General features: G+C 47.0%; 1 protein-coding gene across 1 annotated transcript in view; it reads left to right on the top strand.

Annotated features, from left to right (window-relative positions):
- The window catches only part of LOC115481366 (integrin alpha-M-like), a 152,906-nt gene that overhangs the window by 49,404 nt on the left and 78,466 nt on the right, over positions 1 to 25,036 (top strand). The window contains 7 exon segments of the mRNA XM_030220448.1: positions 464 to 581; positions 2,574 to 2,591; positions 2,594 to 2,700; positions 8,317 to 8,365; positions 8,368 to 8,461; positions 14,117 to 14,270; positions 20,556 to 20,706. Coding sequence (XP_030076308.1) covers positions 464 to 581; positions 2,574 to 2,591; positions 2,594 to 2,700; positions 8,317 to 8,365; positions 8,368 to 8,461; positions 14,117 to 14,270; positions 20,556 to 20,706 — 691 coding nt within the window.

Below are 25,036 nucleotides of genomic sequence, written 5' to 3'. Positions count from 1 at the left end.
ACAGTACTTTAAAATTGGGATTAAATTGGAAGAACATTATAGCCAAGTAACACACTCATTGGGGTAAAGAGAACCTCAGTGCACACAAGGTTATAAAGTGAGAAGGATAATGGGCTGCCCTCTGCTGGCAGAACTCTCTCATAGACTCCTGTGAATTCATTATTGCATTACACATCCTACTTCGTCTGTGCATAATTTTTTACCCCTAGGCTTTGCGTACATTTTTTCTTCGAATGTGTATGTTTGTAGGTGCTTTTAGGGTGAGCACTTACACAAAAGAATTTTTACCTTAGTAAATTAGTATTTTACCCACACAAAGGGTGTTCTGTGTCCAATTATGTAGGTTGTTTTGGGAGGAGAAAGGAGAAAGGAGAAAGAGAGAGAGAGAGAGAGAGTGTGTGTGTGTGTGTGTGTTTGTGTGTTTGTGTGTTTCTCTACTGACTGCACCTTCTGTGTGTTGCAGGGCTGTGGGACGGTGCCTCAGCAGTGTTCATTCTTTACTTACAACCGAGGAATCTGTTACACCCTGGATAACGGATTCCGCAGCATTCCCAATGGGAAGATCCCAGAGAAGCAGCCAGGTGAGCACAAGGCTATGTCCAGAACACAACAGAATCCTCCAGAAAGAAAAGGGAGAGCTGGCAATACCCCAGGGTTTGCAAATGAAGGCTGTTGGTTCTGAACCCAACCCCAATGCCAAATGAGCTGGGCCAAAATTAAAAAAAAAAAACCAAAAAACCTAAATAAAGTGAGGTTTTAAAATGAGAATTTGTTCAAAAGGCAAATGTGTGTTTACAGAAGAGGCCCAGCCCTCTCTGGCACAAAATATTTACTACAGGTATGGATGGATCTACAACCAGATCTAAAATTTAGCCCCTTGAAATTCAGCCAGTGGTGGGCAGCATTAAACCCAGATATTCAATGCCAGGCCATTTTCGATGACCAGCCTTGAATATCTGGTTTCATTTTCGACCACAGCAACTTAACCGGTTAAGCCAATATTCAGTGCTAACCGGTTAAGTGCTTAACAGTTAAAGATAGGTCTGCTATTTATGCGGCCTATTTTAACCACTAAACATAGCCGGTTTGGTGCTGAATATGTGCGTCTAACGTGGCCTATGTCGCGCGATATAACCAGTTAACGGCTAGCTACTTACCACAGATATTCAATGGGAGATATGTGGTTAGGTGCTAAAATGCTATTTAACCAGCCAGGAGCCATTCCTGTTCTTCAGCATCTCTTCCTCCCTCCTTCCTCTCCCTCCTCTACCAGATCCAACATCTCTCCCTCCCCTCCACCCCACCCCCAAATCCAGCATTAATCCTTTTCTCCCTTTGTCCAGCCTCCCTCCCTCCCCTTCCCTGCAGGTCTAACATCTCTTCCTCTCTGTTCCCTCCCTGCCTCCACCATCTCTCTCTCCCTTCCTTGTGCTCCAGGTTCCAACATTTCTCTCTCTCCCTTCTCTCCCTCCCTCCCATTGTTCACCATCTCTCTCTCTCTTTCCACTTCCCTTCTACCCCCAGATCTAGCATTGATCCTCCCTCCCATTGTCCATCATTTCTTTCTCCCTCACTCTCCTTCCCTCAACCTGCGGTCAGGCGTCTCCCCCCTCTCTCAAAACCCCCACCCCCACTCCCATCTACCTTAACACATGTCTTCTTTAATTGGGGAAACCACAGTGGCAGTGATTCACTCACACTCCACAATTTACCGAAAGCCCTCTCTCTGCCATGTGCCACCCATACAGAAACAGGAAGTTGCATCAGAAGGGGTGGGACATGGCATAGGGAAGGCTCAGGGATTGGTCGCAAACAACATGAGTGAATTATTACAGCTGCCAGTGACCCATATTAAAGAAGATGTGTTAGGGTAGAACGAGGGAAGAGGGAAGGAGATTTTGGGACCATGGGGGCCCCAGTAGCTATGCATCCCAGTCCTCCCTCCTTTAATACCAGCCCTGACAAGAGTGCACCACTGCTGGATGGTGGGCCTGAGTCCAGCCATGGCTATTCCACTGCTGCTCTGTTTAACCTCTTTCTGGTGAGAACACTGACCATTTGGTCCTACTCTTCTCTTTCTGTCTTTTACTCAGCTACTAGTTCACAACAAGACACTACTTCTTAACCCACAACTTTTTAATTTTATGAGGAGTTCTCAGGTGGGAACCGTTATCAAATCCCTTCTGAAAATCCAAATACAATATAATCAACTGATTTGCTTTTACCGGTATGCTTACTCACACCTTCAAAGAATTCCAAGAGATTGGTAAGACTCAACTTCCCTTTGCTACATCATGGTGGCTCTGACCCATTAAGCTATGTTTATTCTTATGACCAAAAATGTTGTTTTTAACAATAACTTCCACAATTTACCTGATACCAAAGTCAGCAGTCAGGTTCATTGATCTATAATTATTTGGATCATCCCTGTACAAGAGTCCATTCCTTGTCATTTTCGGTAGATTCTTAGATGTGGGAGTGATAGATACTGTTGTACTTGGGGGAAGTTTATGACCCATCCAGCAGACCATGAACATAAGGAGGGTTCACTGCTCGTTTTTGTTTCCTTCTAGACTGTTCCAAAGGCACCGACATGTATTCTTAATTGATGGCTCAGGGAGCGTCAAGCGTTTGAATTTGGAAAGGATGAAGACGTTTGTGAAGGAAATGATGAAGCGTTTCGGCAACAAAGATATTTTGGTAACTGATAAAACTTTCTTTGGGTGCTTGGGATGTCAGGACCATAATTGGGGGAGGGGGAATCAAGGGGGTTTTGTGTCATTTGTAAGAGTGAGAGGTGAAGCAGAGGTATGACAGCATATTTTAATCCAACAGTTAAGGTCTGCACGTATTTCATACAGAAGGATAAATGACAGCATTTTTTTTTCCACTTTAAATATTTTTATTAATGAAGCAACTTACAACATTCAAGACAGTACAGATAATGCCAAGTTGACCTAAAATATTGGACATCCATATAATATAACAGAAAAGAACAAAACAACAACCCAGTCACCCTTATGGTGAAAATTGAACTATCAACTCCCAATCACTATAAACAAGGGTCTACACCCTCAGCTCTGTCTACCCCCTTAAATTTGTTCAAGCATATAATTGCCTCACTTCCCCTCTAGCCCCTCCTCTTCCGTTCCTCCCTTCCCTACCACCCCCTCCCTCCCTCCCTCCCTTCCTTCCTCCCCCCTCCCCAACTATCACCCGTTCCTATCAAAGTTTGATTGTCCCCACCCATTCTTGCAGTTGAGACCATCCTCTCTTGCGCCGTAGCTCCCCATCTCTACGGTATGCCGTTAAGCGTGCCATAGCTATGAGTTGTTCTAATTTTGCTTTCCAATCCCCCAGGAAGGAGGGCCAGTAACTCGCCACTTCCGAGCTATCAGGCATTTTGCTGCCGCCAGACCCCAACGTAACTTTTTGCTCCGTTCCCATGAGTCACTGTCATTATACATCCCCAGCAAGCACACCTGTGGACTGCACACCATGGAATCTCCAAACATTCTTGCCAATGCTTTCATCACCGCCTCCCAAAACGGTATCAACCGGGGGCAGGACCACCAAATGTGCAGAAATGAGCCCTTGTCTTTGCTACATCTCCAGCACCGGTCAGAAGCATTAGGGTACATAACCCTAATTCTCTCAGGAGTGTAATACCACCTCGATAGCACCAAATGACAGCATATTTGACCTGCAGAATGAAAATAATAGCCATCGATGGCTGGTTCCATGGCTCTGAGGGCAGAAAATTTCTATACAGAAAGGCTCAACAAGGTTGCAGGTTTCATTCATTGTAAACAGTACAACATTGCTCTACTGGAAAAGCACTGGGTTCATGACCCTAAGAGATTAAGATGACCTGGAACATCTTCATCCCGACTGATAAAAAACTGGATGCAAAGAAACTAAATATAATAGAAAAAGCAAAAAACAGCAGAACAGTATTGATCATAGAGGTATCAATCTCGAGCAATTATTCTGAACTGTGTGGAGCATGAGAAGATCCTCAAGTACCAAGAAACAGTGGCGTAGCCACAGGTGGGCCTGGGTGGGCCGGGGCCCACCCAACAGTAGCATATATTTAGTGCTAGATAGTGGGGATCCCAAGCTTCACCAGCTGAAGACCTCCCCCTGATGGTGCTGAAAACACTGCTTTCCACTTCAGCAGTCTAAGCTTCCTAAGCTGTTGATACTGGCCTCATTGCATTGGGGGGGGGGGGGGGGGGGGGGAGGGGGGGGGGGAGGGGGAGGAGAACACTTGGTGCCCACCCACTTCTTGACTAGGCCCACCCAAAATCTGCTGTCTGGCTACGCCCCTGCCAAGAAATGCAATCAGAGACCAAGAAACGTGGGGCAGAAGGATACAAAAATATTTTCCATTAATTTGGGTGCCACAGGCTTGATTAAAAGGAATTTGCAAGCAGATAGGTTGCCTATACGCGTTCCATCTTATGAACTCCAAAAGAAAGCTCTCTTTGGCATAATGCTATAAGCGTAGCACTACATTTGAGAGACTGAGATCACACTCCACATACTTTGGCTTGAGAATGAAGTTCATTACTGTCATGGTATGTGCAAAACTTGACCCATTGCCCCTCTGGAACTAACATTTATATGCTGCCCATATGACATATTGATGCAGGTGTTGTGAGCTGATCACGCTGCAAGCTTGTCACGTATTCTGGCAGGTGCACAATGAACAACGTCTGTGATGGTAACATAATTGTATTTGGTGTGTCACTGAATAGGTGTATTGACAGGAGTGCCATTGAAACCAGTATAGCTGTGGGTTGAGGCTAAAGAAAGATCATAATAACATCGCATTAGGCTTTGAATAGTGCTAAGCAAAAACACTTAAAAAAAATCTAAAGGCACTCACCGAAAGAAACCGAAGACGTCCGACATACACAATTAAAACATCAGGGATCAGTCAGAAAAACAGGTCAGAGACCCCTGAGGCAGGCTCCTTTTTGTTCTCTTCAGACTCTTTCTCCTGGTGCCATACTCCTCTCTGTTGCTCATGTGCTCTTTCAATCAGTCCCCCCTCCTCAACCAGCTCTGCCCACCATCCATGATGTAAAGCTCTTCCATTTGCTGCCAGTTTTTTCTCAGTCTACAAGAACAGATCCCTCACACTTTCCCCCATTCCTTTTACATGCCTATCCCTTCTCAACAATTGCCTCCCCTCCCCTCCACACACACACACACACACACACACACACCACTCACTTATTCCATTGGCTGTCTCCATGGCCCTGTGTAGAGCTCAGTCTCCCTTTTGCATGTGTAGCTCACCCCCTTCTTCCTGTGAGTACAGCTGGATCCTACTACAGCCTCTGCACTGAAAGGGAAGACTAGAGAGCTAGACACACCAAGGGCTGTGTGAGCGGTATGGCCGCACAGGGTTTATATAAATAGGGACACAAAAGTTGCTCCCTGCCCACCCTCTCCTCTCATTAATGGGCGGGGTGGGGAGGGCAAGAGGAGAAATGTTGCATGGGGAAAGGGGACAAAGGGAAGAAATACTGGTTGGGGAGAGAAGGGGCAAGTTGAGAAGTAGTGAATGGAGAGAGGGGAAAGGGGAAAATGCTGATGGGGAGAGAAGGGGCATGGAGAGAGGGCAAGGGGAGAAATACTGGTTGGGAAAAGAGGGGACAAAAGGGATAAATACTAGGGCCCTCATGATCAAAAGCAAACTCCGGCGCTAGAGGCTGTTAACACCATACTAGCGCCAGAGTTTGCAGCCGACCCATGATCAGAGCCCTCGAGCGCCTAAAACAGCGCACTCGAGGGCTCTCAGCGCAAGTAGCATGCAAATGCATGCTAAACAGGGCTTCTAGCGCAATTAGCTTGCAAATGCATGCTAATCGGCGCTTAACGCATTCATCCCCAATGATCAGCGACCAGCGAGCCAAAGATTGGGTCACTGGCTGCAGCAAAAACCTCCAGCCCACCCCAACTCCTCCCCCCCAGCGTTCTACTTAGATTCCCTGGTGGTCCGTGGTGTGGTGAACCCCCCCCTCCTGACCCCCTACCTTTTGTTGGAGGAGGGACGCAGCCTGCCTGCCTCCCTCCTCTTCTAGTCAGTCGACGGCCAAAATGGCGGCACCCAGCCCTGCCCATTGCATCCTGGGATGCGCTGGGCGGGGCTACAGACCATGTAAGGGAATCGCTCCCTTACATGGTCTGTAGCCCCGCCCAGCGCATCCCAGGATGAAATGGGCGGGGCTGGGTGCCGCCATTTGGGCGTCGACTGACTAGAAGAGGAGGGAGGCAGGCAGGCTGCGTCCCTCCTCCAACAAAAGGTACATCACCGTGTGGGCGATCCTTTGGCCAGAGGCGGCCAATCAACGATTTGTGGGGGTTTGGGGGGCTGGAGACCCACCGATCCTCCAGCCCCCCCCCCCCCCCATCACTGGGTGGGAGGGTAGGACAGCGTTTTTTGGGAGGTGGCCACTTGGATTTCTCTGGGTTCAGGGGATGGGGGTGCTGGAGACCCACCGGATCTCCAGCCCTCCGTGAACATGGGGAGGGGATCGTGGGGGGGGGGACCGGAGGTCCACCGGACCTCCAGCCCCCACCCCCCATCGCTGGGTGGGAGGGTGGGAGATGGTTTGCCCGGCGGCAGCCTCGTTGTTCGGGCCTCGGCAGGCTGTTTGACAGGTTTGGGCTTTTGACAGCCCAGACCTGTCAAACAAGTGTGGGAGGATTGTGCTGAGCGCATGCTCGGCACAATTCTCCTGCACTAAAACATGATAATCAAAGCTAATAGCGCTGCTTAGATTTGCATGCATTATCTTTGATCATCGATGCAGAAAAGCCCTGCGCTGTCCCGGCGCTATTTTTAGGGCGCTGTTTGGAACAGCGCGGGGCTTTTGATCATCTGGGCCTAGGTGAGGAGAGAGGGGACAAGGGGAGAAATGCTGGAAGATTGGATAGTAAGACATAACTAAATGTGGAAAAAGGCAAAAAATTAAAATCAAAGCAAGCTGAAGGGAAAAGGAGGAGAGAAAAATGACAAACAGAAAATCCTGGCAAGAGAAGATGAGGAAAGTAGAAACCAGAGACCGGGACCAACACAAATGAAAAGAAGTACATGGCCAGACAACAAAGGTAGAAAAATAATGTGAATTTTTATTTTAAGATAAAGTAGTGTGGTAGCTGTGCTATTTTTTTTTTTGTTTCATTTGTAGTTGTTAATTTGTAATATGGAATATTTGAAATTTATGTCTGCTAATTTTATAGTAAGGGGAAAATGTTTTGGTTTTTCTGGTGTTATCCAGAGTCTGGTTTTGGGGGGGTTTCAGCTGATTTTTCTGTCAACATATTTTATTAGTTTACTAGACTTTGAGCCCGTAAAAACGGGCTATTATAGGAAGGAGGGGTTGAAAGGCCCGCCCCCCCCGCCGAGTTTGCCGCTGCCCCTCCCCCTCCGTGTTCGCGCCCCCCCCCCCACGAGCCGTCACCACCCACCTTCCACCCGGGCCGGGCCCTCGCTCCGCTATTGAAACAGCGAGGGTCCGGGAACGCAGCACTGAGCTCTGCTGAGCTGCCGACGTCGGCCTTCGTTCTTCTTCTCTGCCTGTCCCGCCCTCGTGTGACGTAACGTCATCGAGGGCGGGACAGAGGCAGAGAAGAAGAAGAAGGAAGGGCGATGTCGGCAGCTCAGCAGAGCTCAGTGCTGCGTTCCCGGACACTGGCTGTTTCAATAGTGGAGCGAGGGCCCGACTGGGTAGAAGGTGGGTGGCGGCGGCGACTCGGGTGGGGGGAGCGTTAGACGGCAGTGTCCCTCCCTCAGCAATGCGCAGTACAGACCCTCTGTGTTCCGCCCCCCCCCCCGTCATCATGTATTGACGTGGGGGCGGGGCAGAGAAGGTCTCTACTGCGCATTTGCGAGTGAGTACGGTCACTCGCCGTTTATATGTTTGATAGCCAATCTTAAGGGTTCTTTTGTTGGGCCAAGGGAATTGTGTACTATTTTTAATTATACCTTTTTATATGCTCCATGGCTGGTAAAATAGGTGTGGCCACTGTAGGGGTGGAGCTACAGATAGTGACCCCCACCCTTAAGGTTGGCACTGTATGAGTACCGGCACCTTTTTTCCTACAAAAAAGCACTGGGTAAGATGAATCCCAAGATCTAGTTTGAAAGCCACTGCCTGTCACACTTGTCATCTGTCTCACAGGTCCTCACAGGGCCACTTCACCCCATATCCCTAGTGATGTCTGAATTCCTGCCCCTTTCCTCTCCGTTCTATTCTTCCTATCTCTGCATAGTAATGATTCTTCCTTATTTTCTTTCAGTTTGCATTGGCTCAGTATTCCTCTGGTTTTGAGGTTCACTTTGATTTCAACAATTTGCTGCATCTAGAAACATTGAGAAATTAATGAGCGATATCAGGCAGCAGCGTCCATTGACGCATACACCAACTGCCATTCGAAGAGTGACGTAAGTATTGGAGGAGCTATAGAAATAGGTTCAGAACCCACCAGTTTAATACCAGGTGACATTTTTACAGTCTCTTCTAATAAACAAAAAACGTAAGGTGCTAGTTCCGGAATGCTAGTCAAGAAATGTATTGTTAGTCCAGTAAGAAGGAGATATCTTATATTTCTTTGTGTAGTGGCTTTTATTCAGACACATTCATGCAGACTAACATAACAGCCACACTGTATACAATGTTGAGCCCAAGTGGGATTATATTTTAGGCAGTAGAAAGTTGAGGGAATGGGGAAAACTTGTAATGTAATAGACCACTAGAATATAAAGCAGGGGGAAGGTCCACACAGGAAATTTCAAACCATCCAGAGGGCTAGGCTTTGCTAATCAGGAGTAGAAGATGTTCCCCAGGAAGGGGATGTCTGGCTCGTTGATGATTTGAAATGTTAAGAAAAGGGGCAGGGGCCAGGTTTCTCTAGAATGCATCAGATAGTAATTGTGTCAGTAATAATATTTCATAATATAATTTCTTAATAATAATATTTTGAGATTTCCTGGAAATTGGCAACACTGACACATCATGGGGAACCTGCATCTACCCCCAAGATGTAGGTGGGTCTATAGGGGTGTAGGGAGAGTGGTGTGTGGGTGTGGGTGTGGGTGTGGGTGTGGTGAACTCCCTTCATTCTCATTCCCTCTTCTCTCCTCCCCACTCACTCTCACCCTCACCTCGTCTCTGTCCTCTTTCCATCTCATTCACTTCTCTCATACCCTAATCCTCTCCCCTTCCTCTCCATCCTATTTTCTCACTCCCATCTCTCACCCCCTCCCTTTCTTCTTCACATCTCCATTATTTCTCCCCCTCCTTCTTATTCCCATCCCCTCCCCTCCTTTCATTCACCTCTTTTACATCCCTTCACTGCACTTTCACCCCTCTCCCTTCCCTTCCCTTTCCTTTCCTTTTCATTCTCACTTCTTCCCCTTCTCCCCTCTGGTCCATACTTCATCCATTCCTTTCTTTGACACTTACATAGGAACATAAGAATTGTCATACTGGGTCAGACCAATGGTTCATCTAGCCTAGTATCCTGCTTCTAGAAGTGGCCAATCCAGGTTCACAAGTACCTGCAGAAACTCACTTAGTAGCACCATTCCATGCTACCAATTCAAGCAGAGGCTTTCTCCCATGTCCATCTCAATAACAGACTATGGTCTTTCACTCCCGGGAACTTTTCCAAACCTTTTTAAACCCAGATACTCTAACCACCGTTACCACATCCTCCAGCAACGAGTTCCAGAGCTTAACTATTCTTTGAGTGAAAAAATATTTCCTCCTATTTATTTTAAAAGTATTTCCATGCAGTAGTTTCATTGAGTGTCCTCTGTACTTTTGAATGAGTGAAAAATCGATTCACCTACACCCACTACACACCACTCAGGATTTTGTAGACCCTCACACCTTTCTCCTACCCCCCTTTCTTTTGATGTGTTGGTTTTTTTTTTTAAATGAGAGGCCCACAGGTAAGTCTCAGGTTTAGGTGATCTCTTGTATTCTAAATTATATAAAATAGTAACATAGTACATGATGACAATTATAGACCTGAACAGTCCCATCCAGTCTGCCCAACAGTCACCACTCATTATCAATTCATGATTAAATCAATAATGAATGGTATAAAATACTTGATCTTGGTCTTTCTTTGCCATTTCTGGGACATAGACCATAGAAGTTTGCTGGTACTGTCCTTACGCTCCAACTACTAGAGTTGCATCAAAGTCCACTCCAGCCTATATAATCTAATCTAATCAGTTCACGTCCTCTAGTTTTACTGTTTTCCCTTCTCTGGAAAAGGTTTGTTTCTATATTAATAGCACCTTTCAAGCATTTAAATATAATATCTGCCCTATTCCTCTTTCCTCTAAGGTATACACATTCAGGTCTTTCAGATTTGTTTGACACAATTTACCTTTGGTAAAATCATGTCACCTCAGATCTTGTAACCCATTACATTCCAGGAAATTCACTATCTTTTCCTTCAGCAGTGCTTATGACCAAAGTGAGGCTTACTGACCTGTTGTTTGCCGCTTCTCCTCTGTCACCGCTTTTGTGAAGAGGTATCTCATCACCTCTTCTCCTGTCCTGCAGAACCTCTCCTGTCTCTAAAGATTTATTAAAGAAATCTTTTAAGAGGACCCACCAGACCTCTCTGAGCTCTCTCAATAGTCTGTGATGGGTCTCATCCAGTCCCATGACTTTGTCCACCTTCAGTTGTTCAGGTTGTTCATAAACATTTCTTCTGTGAGCAGTGTGATACTCTTCTCATCTCATTTGTACCTTTGTCAGGCGATCATGGTCCTTCTCAAGGATTTTCTTCTGTGAACACAAAACGGAAGTGTTTGTTTAGCATGTTTGCCTTTTCCTCTTCACTCTCCACATAGAGGCCCACAGCATACAATTCCATTTTTAACCTTCCCTTTTCACTAATATACCTGAAAAAACTCGTGTCACCCCTCCTTACGTTTCTAACCATTTGTTCTTCCACGTATGCTTTTGCCAGTCATATATCTCTCTTCACTTCTTTCAGTTTCATCTAGTATTCTTTTCTGTTTTCTTCTTCTTGAGTTGTTCTGTTTTCTTCTTCTTGAGTTGTTCCGTATTTCATGAACGCCAACTTTTTTGCAGTTATTTTCTCAGCCACTTGTTTGGAGAAGCATATCGGTTTCCTTTTTCTCTTACTTTTATTACTCTCCTTACATAAAGGTCTGTAGCCATTTTATAGCTCCTTTCAGCCTGGACCACTGTCTTTCCACTTCTCATATGTCCTCCCATCCCGTCAACTCTTTCTTCAGGTATTCCCCTATTTTACTAAAGTCAGCACGTTTGAAAGCCAGGACTTTGAGTTTTGTGTGGCTGCCCTCCGCTTTAGCTATTATATCAAACCAAACTGATGATCACTACTGCCCATGTGGGCACCCACTCAGACATTTAGACACACTTTCCCCATTTGTGAGCACCAGATCAGCATTGCTCCTTCCCTTGTGGATTCCATCACCATTTGTTTGAGCAGAGCACTTTGAAAGGCATCTATGTTCTCTCTACTTCTTTCTGATTCTGCAGATGGAACTTTTCAGTCCGCATCTGGCTGGTTGAAATCTCCCAGCAATAGCACCTACCTTTTCTTTCCCAACTTTTGGATATCTACGACCAGATCTTTGTCAAGCTGTTCTAATTGTGTTGGGAGATCTGTAGACAATATCCATGTGGATAGAGGTTCCATCTTCTCTTTTCAAGGCGATCCATATTGCTTCTTCCTTTCCCCAGGCCTGCTTCACTTCAAGTCATTTTAATATTGTTTCTCAGTACAGAGCTACTCTTCCACCTTCTCGACCATCTCTATCCTTCCTAAATAGATTATAGCCCAGTCATGGGAGTCATTGAACCATGTCTCTGTGACAGCAACAATGAGGCTTATTTTCGAAAGAGAAAAACGCCCAAATTCCGACCTAAATCGGGAGATGGACGTCTTTCTCTTGTGGGTGCCCAAATCGGTATAATCGAAAGCCGATTTTGGGCGTTTCCAACTGCACTCCGTCGCGGGAACGCATAAAGTTGACGGGGGCGTGTCGGAGGCGTGGTGAAGGCGGGACTGAGGCGTGGTTATCGGCTGAGCAGAGATGTGCGTGCTCGGCCGATAATGGAAAAAAGAAAGGCGTTTTCAGAGAGAATTTAGGTCACTTTTGTTGGACCCGTTTTTTTTCACGAACAGGTCCCAAAAAAGTGCCCTAAATGACCAGATGACCACCGGAGGGAACCGAGGATGACCTCCCCTGACTCCCCCAGTGGTCACTAACCCCCTCCCACCAAAAAAAAATGAATGTTAAACACTTTTTTCCAACTTGTAAGCCAGTCTCAAATGTCATCCCCCAGCTCCATGACAGCAGTATGCAGGTCCCCAAAGTAATTTTAGTTTAGTTAGTGCTGTGCGGGACCCATGCAGAGAGGAAAAATCGGAAGAAAAAAAAAAAACAAGCAAGTGCAGTCAGGGACGTCTAAATTACCAGGATAGTAAAAGGGGGAATCGAACCAGCAACCTTCTGATTACAAACTCAGTGCTCTAGCCAGTGAGCCACACTATTCAGGTGCTAAGATGTCAGCTAAATGAGCTGTGATTGGCTGACAGAAACTTGGAGAGACTTAATGGAAAGGGAAGGACATCTAATCAGTGGTGCACTGGCTAGAGCACTGAGCTTGTAATCAAACGGTTGCTGGTTCAATTCCCCCTTTTACTATCTTTTAATTTGGACGTCCCTGACTGCACTTGCTTGCTTGTTTTTTTTTTTTCTTCCGATTTTTCCTCTCTGCATGGGTCCCGCGCAGCACCAACTAAAGTAAAATTGCTCTGGGGACCTGCATACTACTGTCATGGAGCTAGGTATGATATTTGAGGCTGGCATAGAGGCATCTCAGGGGGACCAGTGCACTACGAATGCTGGCCCCTCCCACGACCAAATGCCTTGGATTTGGTCGTTTTTGAGCTGGGACGCTTCGGTTCCGATTATCGCTAAAAAACAAAAACGCCTAGCTCAAAAAACGCCCTAATCCAATGTATTTTCAAAAAAAAAGATGGACGTCCATTTTTTTCGAAAATACAGTTCAGCCCGCCCCTTCACGGACCCGTTCTCGGAGATGGACGTTTTTACAAATGGGCGTTCGCGTTCGATTATGCCCCTCAATATCTAAATCTGCCTCTAACATCAGAAGGTGTAGGCTCTGTAAGCCTATTCAACGTTGAATTGCTTGAACACAGAATTTCAAATAAAACCACCGTTACCCTTGCAAACCCGATGATAAACTGGCTGATAAACCATTTTTTTTCTGATACTATATAGTACTTGTCACTTTTAACATTTCAGGAACTCATCTTCTTCCTACCTCTCATCTTCTGGACCCTCTGATGGCAGGGCTAGGCCTCCCTACCAGTGGATCTCTTCATCTCCACTGGTCTGGTTGGATCTTTTAGCACTGATGGAGCTTAGCCTCCTTGCCAGCCTGCCACCATCACCATTGCCTTACATCTTTCTCTATTTATAGTGAGAGGCTCGGGAAAACCCTCCCAGTGTTCCTGCCCCTGCCACAAATGGTAAAGACAACTTAGAAAATGTATACTTACAGTGTGGAAAAACGTAGCATTTCCCCTTTCCTCCTTTTGCAAACTCATGCATGTCTGTGGGAGAACTGGGCGTGAAGATACAGGGTAAAGTGTGCCTTTATAGGGTAGGATGAGCTGTGGAGCTTCTCTGTGAGTGGGTCTGTTTGCATATTTGTCTTTATTTTCAGCTTATGTGGGGTATGTGTGTGGGAGAGATTTCTGAAATGTACTTGGGCTATACAGTATGAAAGAGCATAATTAATAGAATAGAAATTACATGCAAGGTAATAACATTATGAGAGATGCTGCTTGGAATATCTGATCCACAAGAGCAATTCCTTCTGTCATCAGTACTATCGGAACCAGCCTTACTTCTGCCCCAACCACGCTCCTTAAAAGCTGCCCAGGGAGAGGCTGTGGGATTCGCTAATTGTTTTGTCTGAGTGATGATTTGCTTCTGTATGGGACTGGAAATATCCTATATTCTAACTGTTCTTCCTATTCTTTTATGCAGACGTGAGGTGTTTACATCAGAAAGGGGGTCTCGGACGGATGCTAACCGTATTCTCGTTGTGATAACCGATGGGGAGACGTATGGGGATAATCTTCCTTTAAGAGACGTGGCAGCTGAAGCAGAGCAAAGACAAATTGTCCGTTATGCTATTGGGGTATGATTTCAATTAAATGTGCCTTTGCTTGTTCTAGGAATTAAGCTCATTTTATCAGAATGTACAGGTAGATGTAAGGTGAAGACCAGCAACACCACCAGCTAAAGTATTTGCTGAAATAAAAATGTTCTCTGTATTTACCGTACACAGTTTTAGAACACACAACCAGTGAACGGTAGTTCTCTGACCACGGATATGATAGAGGTTTATAAAATCTTAAGCAGAATGGACCAGATTAATAGAGAACAGTTATTTATGCCTTCAAACTGTACTAGGACTAGGGGATAAGCCATGAACAACAAGGTAGTAGATTTAAAACAAACTTGAGAAAGCATTTTGCACTTAATGAACAACAAAATGTTGAATTTATTGCCAAAGTATGTGGTTAACACATCTGGTGTAGCTGAGTTTAAAAGGGGCAGGGGCGGACTGACCATTCGGGCAACCGAGCAATGCCCCAAGGCCCAGAGGCTCTGCCCAGATGCCTGCTGCCCACTACAGCCCTCCTTGGTCCTACCTTTAAAGGCGCACCACTGGAGATCTAGTGGCCTCTGGGGGAGGGGGGGGGGAAACATGTTCTTTCCTGCCCGTTGTTCTGCTGCTATTCCCACTTCCGGACACTGCCATATTTTAAAAATGGCTGCCAAGACTCCCTGCAGAAGTCTCACAAGACTGTCGAAACCCACGAGAGTACCGCGGGAAGTCTCGGCTGCCATTTTGAAAACACAGTGGCGTCGGCAGGTGGGGGAACAGTGGCACCTCAATGGGACGGGAAAGAATATGCTTCCTTCTCCCTGCATAGAGACCACTAGACCACCAGGGCCCTTTAGGTAGGACCGGGGCAACAAGGGTGTTGGCTGTGGTGGTAGGGAGGGGCAGCAGCAAGGTGGTGGTGGGGTGTCGGCCAATGGCAGGGTGGGAGGACCAGACCACCCTTAATGCCCGGGGGTCCAGACCACTGTGAGTCAACTCCTGAAAAGGGGTTTGTACAGATTCATAGAGGAGAGGTCTATGAATAATTAGCCAAATTGACCTCAGACAGCTACCACACATCTCTGGGAGGGAGCTGTAAGAAATGGATTTGTTCTTTGGGATCTGCCAGGTACTTCCTAGGGACACTCTGATGGGCCTCTGTTGAAGACATGATTCTGGGCTTCATGGACATTGGGTCTGACCGAGCATGACATATCTTGTGATCTTATGTCATGCATGCACTGCCTCCACCTCGTGCAAATCTCTCTTATGAATAATCATTGTGAATATCCTGAAAACCTGACTGGCTAGGGTGCCTCCAGTACCAGGTTTGGAAACCACTGTCCTAGGCCATTTGGCTGTTCTTTTTCCCATTTCTCTGTGGCTATGATTGAATGTGATTCCCTGGTCCTTGTGTGTTTGAAGAATGCACAAACTTGTGAGTGGGGCCTGTGCCTCTACTTGTATGTGTGTTTCTGAGTCTTTCTCAGGGATCAGTGTCATATAAACAGAGTTTCCCTTTGAAAATTTGGACTGGAAAAGTCTACTGGTACAAATTATTGCTGTGATTAGCTTAATACAGCAAGGTTTTAAAGCGATTTACAATACTAAAAGGCAGAAACATAACAACATCATTACAATATATCAAAAAACATCACAACCAAGGAAAATTAAGAACAACCAGAAATGCCCACAAAAAGTTAAGGCTTTATGAAAGCCAATGTAGCTAGTAATGCTGCTAATTTCATCTGGCAAAGAGTTCCACAAAAATGGCAATTAAAATTATTAACTGTGATTAATCAACAACACTTATATATGTATGTGTGTGTTAGTGCAGTTGATTAATCGCCATTAATGGCAATTTTTAAAAATACAATTAACGCATATGGCACCTCAACAGTCAGCTTTTTTTAAAACTAGACTTTGAGCCCGTAAAAACGGGCTATTATAGGAAGGAGGGGTTGAAAGGCCCGCCCCCACCGCCGAGTTCGCCGCTGCCCCTCCCCCTCCGAGTTCGCGCCCCCCCACCGAGCCGTCACCACCCACCTTCCACCCGGCCGGGCCCTCGCTCCGCTATTGAAACAGCGAGGGTCCGGGAACGCAGCACTGAGCTCTGCTGAGCTGCCGACATCGGCCTTCGTTCTTCTTCTCTGCCTGTCCCGCCCTCGTGTGACGTAACGTCGTCGAGGGCGGGACAGAGGCAGAGAAGAAGAAGAAGGAAGGGCGATGTCGGCAGCTCAGCAGAGCTCAGTGCTGCATTCCCGGACCCTCGCTGTTTCAATAGTGGAGCGAGGGCCCGACCGGGTAGAAGGTGGGTGGCGGCGGCGACTCAGGTGGGGGGAGCGTTAGACGGCGGTGTCCCTCCCTCAGCAATGCGCAGTACAGACCCTCTGTGTTCTGCCCCCCCCCGTCATCACGTATTGACGTGGGGGCGGGGCAGAGAAGGTCTCTACTGCGCATTTGCGAGTGAGTACGGTCACTCGCCATTTAAATGTTTGATGCTGATGGTCACGGGCTGCATTGAGCATCCACACAAAGTCCCCCTCCCCCCCCAAAGAACCCCCAAGTGCATCCATCCCCCTCCTGAAAGCCTCCCTAGAACCCACCCCATTCCCAAAGACCATCCATGCATAAAAGCATCTACATCCTCCCAAAGATCCCCCCACACACACCTCTGTAGGCCCCCCCTCAGCCTTTCTGAAAGATGCACTCTTGATCTAGGGTAGGGCAGGCAACAGTGATCCCAGTCACTGCTGCCCATGCCAAATCCAAGGTCAAAATGGCTGTGATCTCTAGCGGTAGTCTCGCATGACTACCAGTAGAGGTAGTAGCTACCATTTTGAACCCAGAGTGGTTCAGGCCTATACCTACCCTTGACCACCAAGATATCTTTCAGGTAGGCCTGGGGGGGGGGCTCTACAGGAGTTTGTGGGGGCTCCTCAGAAGGAGGTGAATGCTATTGGGAGGCTTTGGGAGGTTCTTCCAGGGAGCTTTGTCAGGAGAATGGATGCTCGGGGGCTTTGAGAGGAGGATACATACTCTGGAGGAGGCTTTGGAAGGAAGGTACATGCTCTAGGGGAGCTTTAAAAGGAGTGAAGTTCTTAGGAGACTTCAGAAGGAGTGTGGACACTCTGGGGGGGTATCAGGAGGAGGGTGGATGCTCTTGGTGGGGGGGGGGGGTTCATGTGATTAATTGCAAATAAACATTTTTAATGGACCGATTTATTCACAATTAAAAATTTTGATTCAACAACAGCTATAGTACATATGTACCCATGTACATACTAAGTAGAGAGAAGATTTAGTTTAGTTTATTAAAATGTGATATACCGTCCTTTATAGACATATCAGAGTGGTGTGAAGAACAATTAGTATAAGCCAGAAAAGAACTACAAAATATAATAGAAAAGGAAAGTGGAGAGGAAAAATCTTACCTAGGAAACTAAAACTGATAAATGTCATATTTTTATTGCTTCTTCCATCCGTGAAGTCTTTTTGACACTTAAATCTTTCTAGATTTATACCATATAACCTGGAAATCTCATTCTTTTGCCTTTATTCTCAACCACTTGGTCTATCCTTGGCAGGGCTGCTGAGATGGAGGGCAGGGGGACAAAATTCCCCAGGCCCGGGCCTCCAAGGGGGGCCCGGCGCTGCAGTCCCCTCCACCTGCCCCCCTCCATCCACCACCGGGCTGGGCCCTCCTGAATTCCAATCATAACGCCTCACCTCGACCTCGCTCCATGTGAAAGAAGTGCAGCAGCGGCAGTCTGCAGATCGCCTCCCTTTGGGCCTTTCCTCCATGTGTCCTGCCCTCGTCTGATGTACCTTGCGCGAGGGCGGGACACAGGGAGGGAAGGCCCGAAGGGAGGTGATCTGTAGACTGCCGCTGCTGCGCTTCTTTCACACGGAGTGAGGTCGAGGTGAGGCGCTATGATTTGAATTCAGGGGGGCCCGGCCCAGTGGTGGACGGAGGGGGGCTGTGACGATGATGACCTCGGGGGGGGGGGGGGGGGGGGACCTGGGGGCAGCCTTGCCCCGGGCCCGGCCCAGTCTCTTGGCAGCCATGATCCTTGGCATCTTTGATTTGCACCAGAGACAATTCAGGATGAAAATGACTTGCTCAACTGTCCTTGTCAGCCTACTGCTCTAAACATGAGTCCACTCCACTCAAAGCAAGTGCTTGTGCAGTCACCATGCTCACTCACAGCTTTCACTACTGCCACACCTGAAGCTGAGCCCACTGGAGAGCTGCAGTGGAGGGATAAAGACCATGGAGTGGAAGAATAGCCTACTGGTTAGTGTAGTGGTCTGAGGAGCTGGGTAGAGAATGACACGGGGACGGGGACCCGCAGTAACCACAGTGATGGGGACAGGACAGGACAGGGGCAGAGCCCACAGGGATGGGGACAGAGCCCACGAGGACAGGGACAAACTTTGTCCCTGTGTCATTTTCTACTTTGAAGCCTGTTAATGAACTGGACTGTTATTTATGTTTGAGTGATGCAGACAACAATATTTTGATTTTTTGGAAAAACAAGCAAACATGATGGCCACAACTAACCAAAATTTGCATGGGGAATCCTGTACATCCTCCTACCAGCACATCTTCTAAGAAGACATCTTCTATTGCAGGAGGGACTGTGGAAGACAGAAGAGCTAGACTGAATCTTGAGATTGTTGACTTCTTATTCATCCACAGATTAAAAAATCATAACGGCTTCATAGGGCATACTTCTCCCTTCTAGGGCATACAGAACGGGTTGTATTTTGTACCCCTGGACATTTTAACAGGTGGATTAGGATTCCTTGGGTTGTAAAAATCAGCTATTGTTGGGGTTGGAAGCAGAAGTATAGCCAGGTTGAGGGCGCGGGAGGAGCGAGAATGGAATTCCAATGGTGCCAGCGCTTAATTTAAATGTGACAGATCATGTCAAAAATAGGCACCGGCGCCATCAGAAGTTCATTTGAGGAGCGGCCGCTCCCCTGGCGACCCACCTAGGGTAGAGGGTTATTAAAGCTGCTCGCTGTTATCATTGTTTTCTATTTGTAACTTATACACAATAGTTGCACAGCATATTGTTCCTTTTTATACTTTATGTTTCAACATTTTTATTGATGAGTCCACAGAGTAAACAATCAACAAGCTCCATTTACAATAGATTGCAAGCTCAACCTGAACATCTGAATATAAACAAAATATTCTCTATCATCAGGGTTTTACCTTTTCTCCCCCCTTTCCCCAATTTCCCCCCCCCCCCTTAAGGTAATGTATCAGCATTTTATTACATTTATCATTAAGCAGTTTCAGCAACCCCTGCCGATTAGGGCCTATTGACAGTTCACTTTTCCTGAGCGACAATAACATATTGCTTCACGGGATTTGTCCACTCCAATGGAGGTACCAGGCCAACCCCTTTAGCTCGTATCGCCACCAAAGTTCCGACTCTTTTTTATACTTTAATAAAAAGATTTAAATATAAAATCATAATTGTTCGAGGCTTCTGCAGATGAGGACAGAGCCCATGGGGACGGAGCAGGGGTGGGAACGGGGACAGAACCTGCGGGGATGGGGTGGGGACGGAGACAGGGCCTGCGGGGGGGGGGGGGCGGGGATGGAGACAGAACCTGCGGGGACAGGGCGGGGATGGAGACAGAACCCGCGGGGACAGGGCGGGGATGGGGACAAACTTTGTCCCCATGTCATTCTCTAAAGACGGGCTCAATTTCCACAACAGCTCCTTGTGACTCTGGGTAAGTCATTTAACCATCCATTGGCCCAGGCACAAAATAAGTACCCATATTTTAATATGTAAACCAATTTGATTGTAACAATAGAAATATCAAGTCCAAATCCTGTTTCATTTTTTCCCTATGAACTAAAATCCTGAGAGGTGGGGAAGGAACAAGGACAGAGTGAATATGACTCTGTGTGTGTATATGATGGAGGAGGGGGGCTGTACTTCTTGTTTAAGTAACGCACCAATGCAGGACCTTACAGCAGTCATGTCCAGACAAGCCCTTCCCATCCTCTGGCATGGTCTACCTGTCACTATGGATGGAGACTCATGCAAGTTGTGGGGCATCATAGGCTAGAACAACTGCTAGAAGGCAAAAGGAGAAGCAAGCATTGCCAGATGCTATGGGACATTTTAAAGTAAAGATGCCCCAGGCCCAGATTGAAGCGTGGCAATGGTAGCCTAAATCCAGGCCAAGGTATTTCTGTCTGAAAATTGCCTTCTGCAGCATTCCTTCCATTGTCTCTGGTATCCACTTCAACTGTAAGCTGAAACCAAACATTTTGTTGCACAGGTTGGGGTTGCCTTTTCGAAACCCTCAGCTGAAGAGGAGTTGAAAACTATTGCCTCAAAACCTTCAGATCAACACGTCTTCCGAGTGGACAATTTTAACGCACTGGACAGCATCCAGACAAAACTGGAGGATAAAATCTTTGCTATTGAAGGTATTTTGCCATCAAGCTATATTTTGGCAGCCATCCCTATAAAAAGTGACAGGTTTGGGACTTGGCTGTAGAAGACCTAATTTCATGTCCTCCTTTTAGTCACTGAAACATGTGGTGACAGTTTGCAAATCACTTTGTCACACCACAGGGCCTGATCTGGAGTACAGGTATATGGTTCATTGTGTGTGTGTGTGTGTATATATATATATATATATATATATACACACACACACATATATATATGGTGGACTTTGATCCTGGGGAACTGAGGAACTGAGTTCAATTCCCGGCACAGGCAGCTCCTTGTGACTCTGGGCAAGTCACTTAACGCTCCATTGCCCCATGTAAGCAGCATTGAGCCTGCCATGAGTGGGAAAGCGCAGGGTACAAATGTAACAAAAATAAAATAGATACTATTGGAGATTCTACATGGAATGTTGCTATTCCACTAGCAACATTCCATGTAGAAGGCCGCGCAGGCTTCTGTTTCTGTGAGTCTGACGTCCTGCACGTATGTGCAGGACGTCAGACTCACAGAAGCAGAAGCCTGCGCGGCCACATTGGTGATCTGCAAGGGCCAACTTCTACATGGAATGTTGCTAGTGGAATAGCAACATTCCATGTAGAATCTCAAATAGTAGCAACAGTGGAGGAGTGGCCTAGTGGTTAAGGTGGTGGACTTTGGTCCTGAGGAACTGAAGAGCTGAGTTCAATTCCCACTTCAGGCACAGGCAGCTCCTTGTGACTCTGGGCAAGTCACTTAACCCTCCATTGTCCTATGTAAGCCGCATTGAGCCTGCCATGAGTGGGATAGCGCGGGGTACAAATGTAACAAAAAGAAATACTGGTATTTTTAATATGCTAATCAAATGTATACATTTTGGTTGCCTTTGGGGGAAAGTGACATTTCTGTCACTGAAGATTTTCGAGACCAGATTTGAAAAACCTCTTAGATGGTTTAGATACAATAAGTGGTTCTCAGCCTGGGAGGCTTGAACACATCACAGAGAGGTGGGTGTTGCAAACTTTTCACTGTTCACATTTAGAAGAAATAGAGATGCCGGGTAAAATCTCTCTTGGTCAGTGGTGTCTTTGCACATGGCATTTATCACCACTCTCACCATTATGAAAACACGATTCTGATTTGAAGGAGAATCACAACTGGAACTGTCTCCAGCAGGGGCGTATCTGGAATCCGGCGGTAGGGGGGGCCACAGCCAGAGAGGGGGGGCACATTTTTGCCTCCCTCCCCCCCCCCCCCCCGCCGCCGCCTCTCTCCACCCCCTCCCCGCCGTCAACCCTCCCCCGCTGCTTACTTTTGCTGGCGCCGAGGTCCGACCCGCAATCTCCGTTTTTCGTCTTCCTCCGTGGCCATGCTTCCAGGAAGTAACGCTGCAGTGCTGATTCGTTGAATCCAGTTCGACGTCTGACGTCAGACGCCGAACTGGATTCTGCGGGGGCCCAGGCCCCTGTGGCCCCACGCAGATACGCCCCTGGTCTCCAGCTGCATCACCGCATTACCTTTCAGTCTACTCCTTCCTACCTTTTTCGCCACTTCACTCTGCTTTTCCCCCTCATTTCTCCCCCTTCCCAGTGGTCTTCCTTCTGTGTTTTCTCTATGTTTGCTTTTGACCTCCCTATCCCACAACCCATGTCAGTTGTTTAATTTAATTTAAATGACCAATTAATAGCCCAGTTTTTGAAGCATTAATCTTGTAGAAGGCAAGGAACATTAACAATTTACATCAATAAAACATAGCTGCAATAAGATCACCCATAATCAATTAAATAAATACAGCAAAACATTATATTACATTCACCACAAAATGAGTTGCAGACATAGCAGTTAGCACACAGCCTCAAGACCATTACAACCCTCTCTGAGGGGCCAATGCACAATGGCACCCAGTAAATACAGGTGCCGCTGGAAAAAATATCGGGTTGCAAACAGCGACCAATGCACAAAGGGGATTTCATGCAAATAAGATGCATGGATCCCCTTTCGTGCATCAATTGCTGTTTGACAACTTCCTCCAAATCCCTGGTGGTAATCTCCCGACTCCCCCCTGGCGTCGTCACACCTCCCAACCCCCAGCACAAAAGCCTCTGGTGGCCCTGTGGACCCCGATCCCCCCACACCCGGATCTCCCCGGGCCTCCTTACCCTGTGCAAAAAAATCACTAGTGGTCCAGTGGACTGCGACTCCCCTATCCCCCCGCACCCTCTCTCGGACCCCTCTGCGAAAAAATCTGGTGGCCTAGTGGACCCTGATCCACCTCCCAGACCTCCCCAGGACTTTTGATCTCCCGCAAAAAATCCATTATGGTCCAGTAGATCCCGACTCCACCCCCAAGCAAGAATTGTCCTGGTGGTAAGAAAACTGCTTATATGGTGCTTAGCCCTACCCACTGCATCCCAGAATGCACCGGGCAGGGCTGGGCACTGCCATTTTGCACAGGGTGAGCCTAGAGGCAGGAGAGAGAAGGTGTTGCTACTGCCTCCTGCCTCCACTGGGGGAGAGGGGGTCAGTAGACCACTAGGGTGATTCTTTCTTGGGGGTGGGTCCAGGGTGTCGGGGTTCACAGGACTACCAGGGATTTTTTTTCTGGGGGTTGGGAAGCATGGGAGGTCCAGGAGGGAGTGCAGAGAGAATCGGGGTTCATTGGACCACCAGGGCTTTTGTGCTGGAGGCCGGGAGGCATGGGAGAGGTTTGGGAAGCAGTCCATTGGACCATCAGGGATACCAAAATGTTTTGGGGGAGTTGGGGGGGTCCGTTCACTTGAGCACCTACCTTATGGGGTGGCAGTCTGCTTGCACTACTATACAGTGCAAACAGACTACTGCACATAACGACAGGTTCAGACCTGTCATAAAATTTTACACATTAAAGGTAGGCGCTCCATGCACGGAACTGTCTGTGTATTACCCAAAATGCTCATTTTAATACTAATGAGCTCCTTGTAATGCATTTGCTTAGGGTTTTGGGTAGCTGCTAATGGCGTACGTTAGAGCCTTAGAAAACCCATTTGTGCATTTCTGGCTAAATAACGTTTGCTTTAAACTGGCTACAACTAGTCTAAAGCAAACTTTAGCAGCATGGTAAGCTTTGTGCATTGGGCCCTGAAAGAGAATTGCAATAATCTGATTTCTACCACTACTCTTCCTGCTCTAGTTTGCACTAGTTTTCTCACCATGCCTTCCTTTCTGGTCATCTCACTCCCTTCCTTCCCTAACCCTTTTGCGGTTAGGTTGACAAGTGCAAAGTGATGCATGTGGGTAAGAGGAACCCGAATTATAGCTACGTCTTGCAAGGTTCCGCGTTAGGAGTTACGGATCAAGAAAGGGATCTGGGTGTCGTCGTCGATGATACGCTGAAACCTTCTGCTCAGTGTGCTGCTGCGGCTAGGAAAGCGAATAGAATGTTGGGTGTTATTAAGAAGGGTATGGAGTCCAGGTGTGCGGATGTTATAATGCCGTTGTATCGCTCCATGGTGCGACCGCACCTGGAGTATTGTGTTCAGTACTGGTCTCCGTATCTCAAAAAAGATATAGTAGAATTGGAAAAGGTACAGCGAAGGGCGACGAAAATGATAGTGGGGATGGGACGACTTTCCTATGAAGAGAGGCTGAGAAGGCTAGGGCTTTTCAGCTTGGAGAAGAGACGGCTGAGGGGAGATATGATAGAAGTGTATAAAATAATGAGTGGAATGGATCGGGTGGATGTGAAGCGACTGTTCACGCTATCCAAAAATACTAGGACTAGAGGGCATGAGTTGAAGCTACAGTGTGGTAAATTTAAAACGAATCGGAGAAAATTTTTCTTCACCCAACGTGTAATTAGACTCTGGAATTCATTGCCGGAGAACGTGGTACGGGCGGTTAGCTTGACGGAGTTTAAAAAGGGGTTAGATAGATTCCTAAAGGACAAGTCCATAGACCGCTATTAAATGGACTGGAAAAATTCCTCATTTTTAGGTATAACTTGTCTGGAATGTTTTTACGTTTGGGGAGCGTGCCAGGTGCCCTTGACCTGGATTGGCCACTGTCGGTGACAGGATGCTGGGCTAGATGGACCTTTGGTCTTTCCCAGTATGGCACTACTTATGTACTTATGTACTTATGTACTTATGCTGCTGCTGCTGCTGCTACCACTATTCTTGACACACTTAAAAATGTCATAACAGTGTAAGCTTATGGTGAACGTGCAGCACTGCGTTGAGGTGCATTCTCAAAGTATTGCTATTATGACAAAGACTGTGTTTGTCGAAACACGGCCCGTGTTGGTTCTGTCTGTCGGCATTGTACTATTGGACAATAAACTTTGGTCAC

Source organism: Microcaecilia unicolor, chromosome 12 (genome assembly GCF_901765095.1).
Source record: "Microcaecilia unicolor chromosome 12, aMicUni1.1, whole genome shotgun sequence".
Lineage (NCBI taxonomy): Eukaryota > Metazoa > Chordata > Amphibia > Gymnophiona > Siphonopidae > Microcaecilia > Microcaecilia unicolor.
The sequence above is the reverse complement of the archived record's forward strand: the minus strand, read 5'-3'. Positions and strand labels throughout refer to the sequence as shown.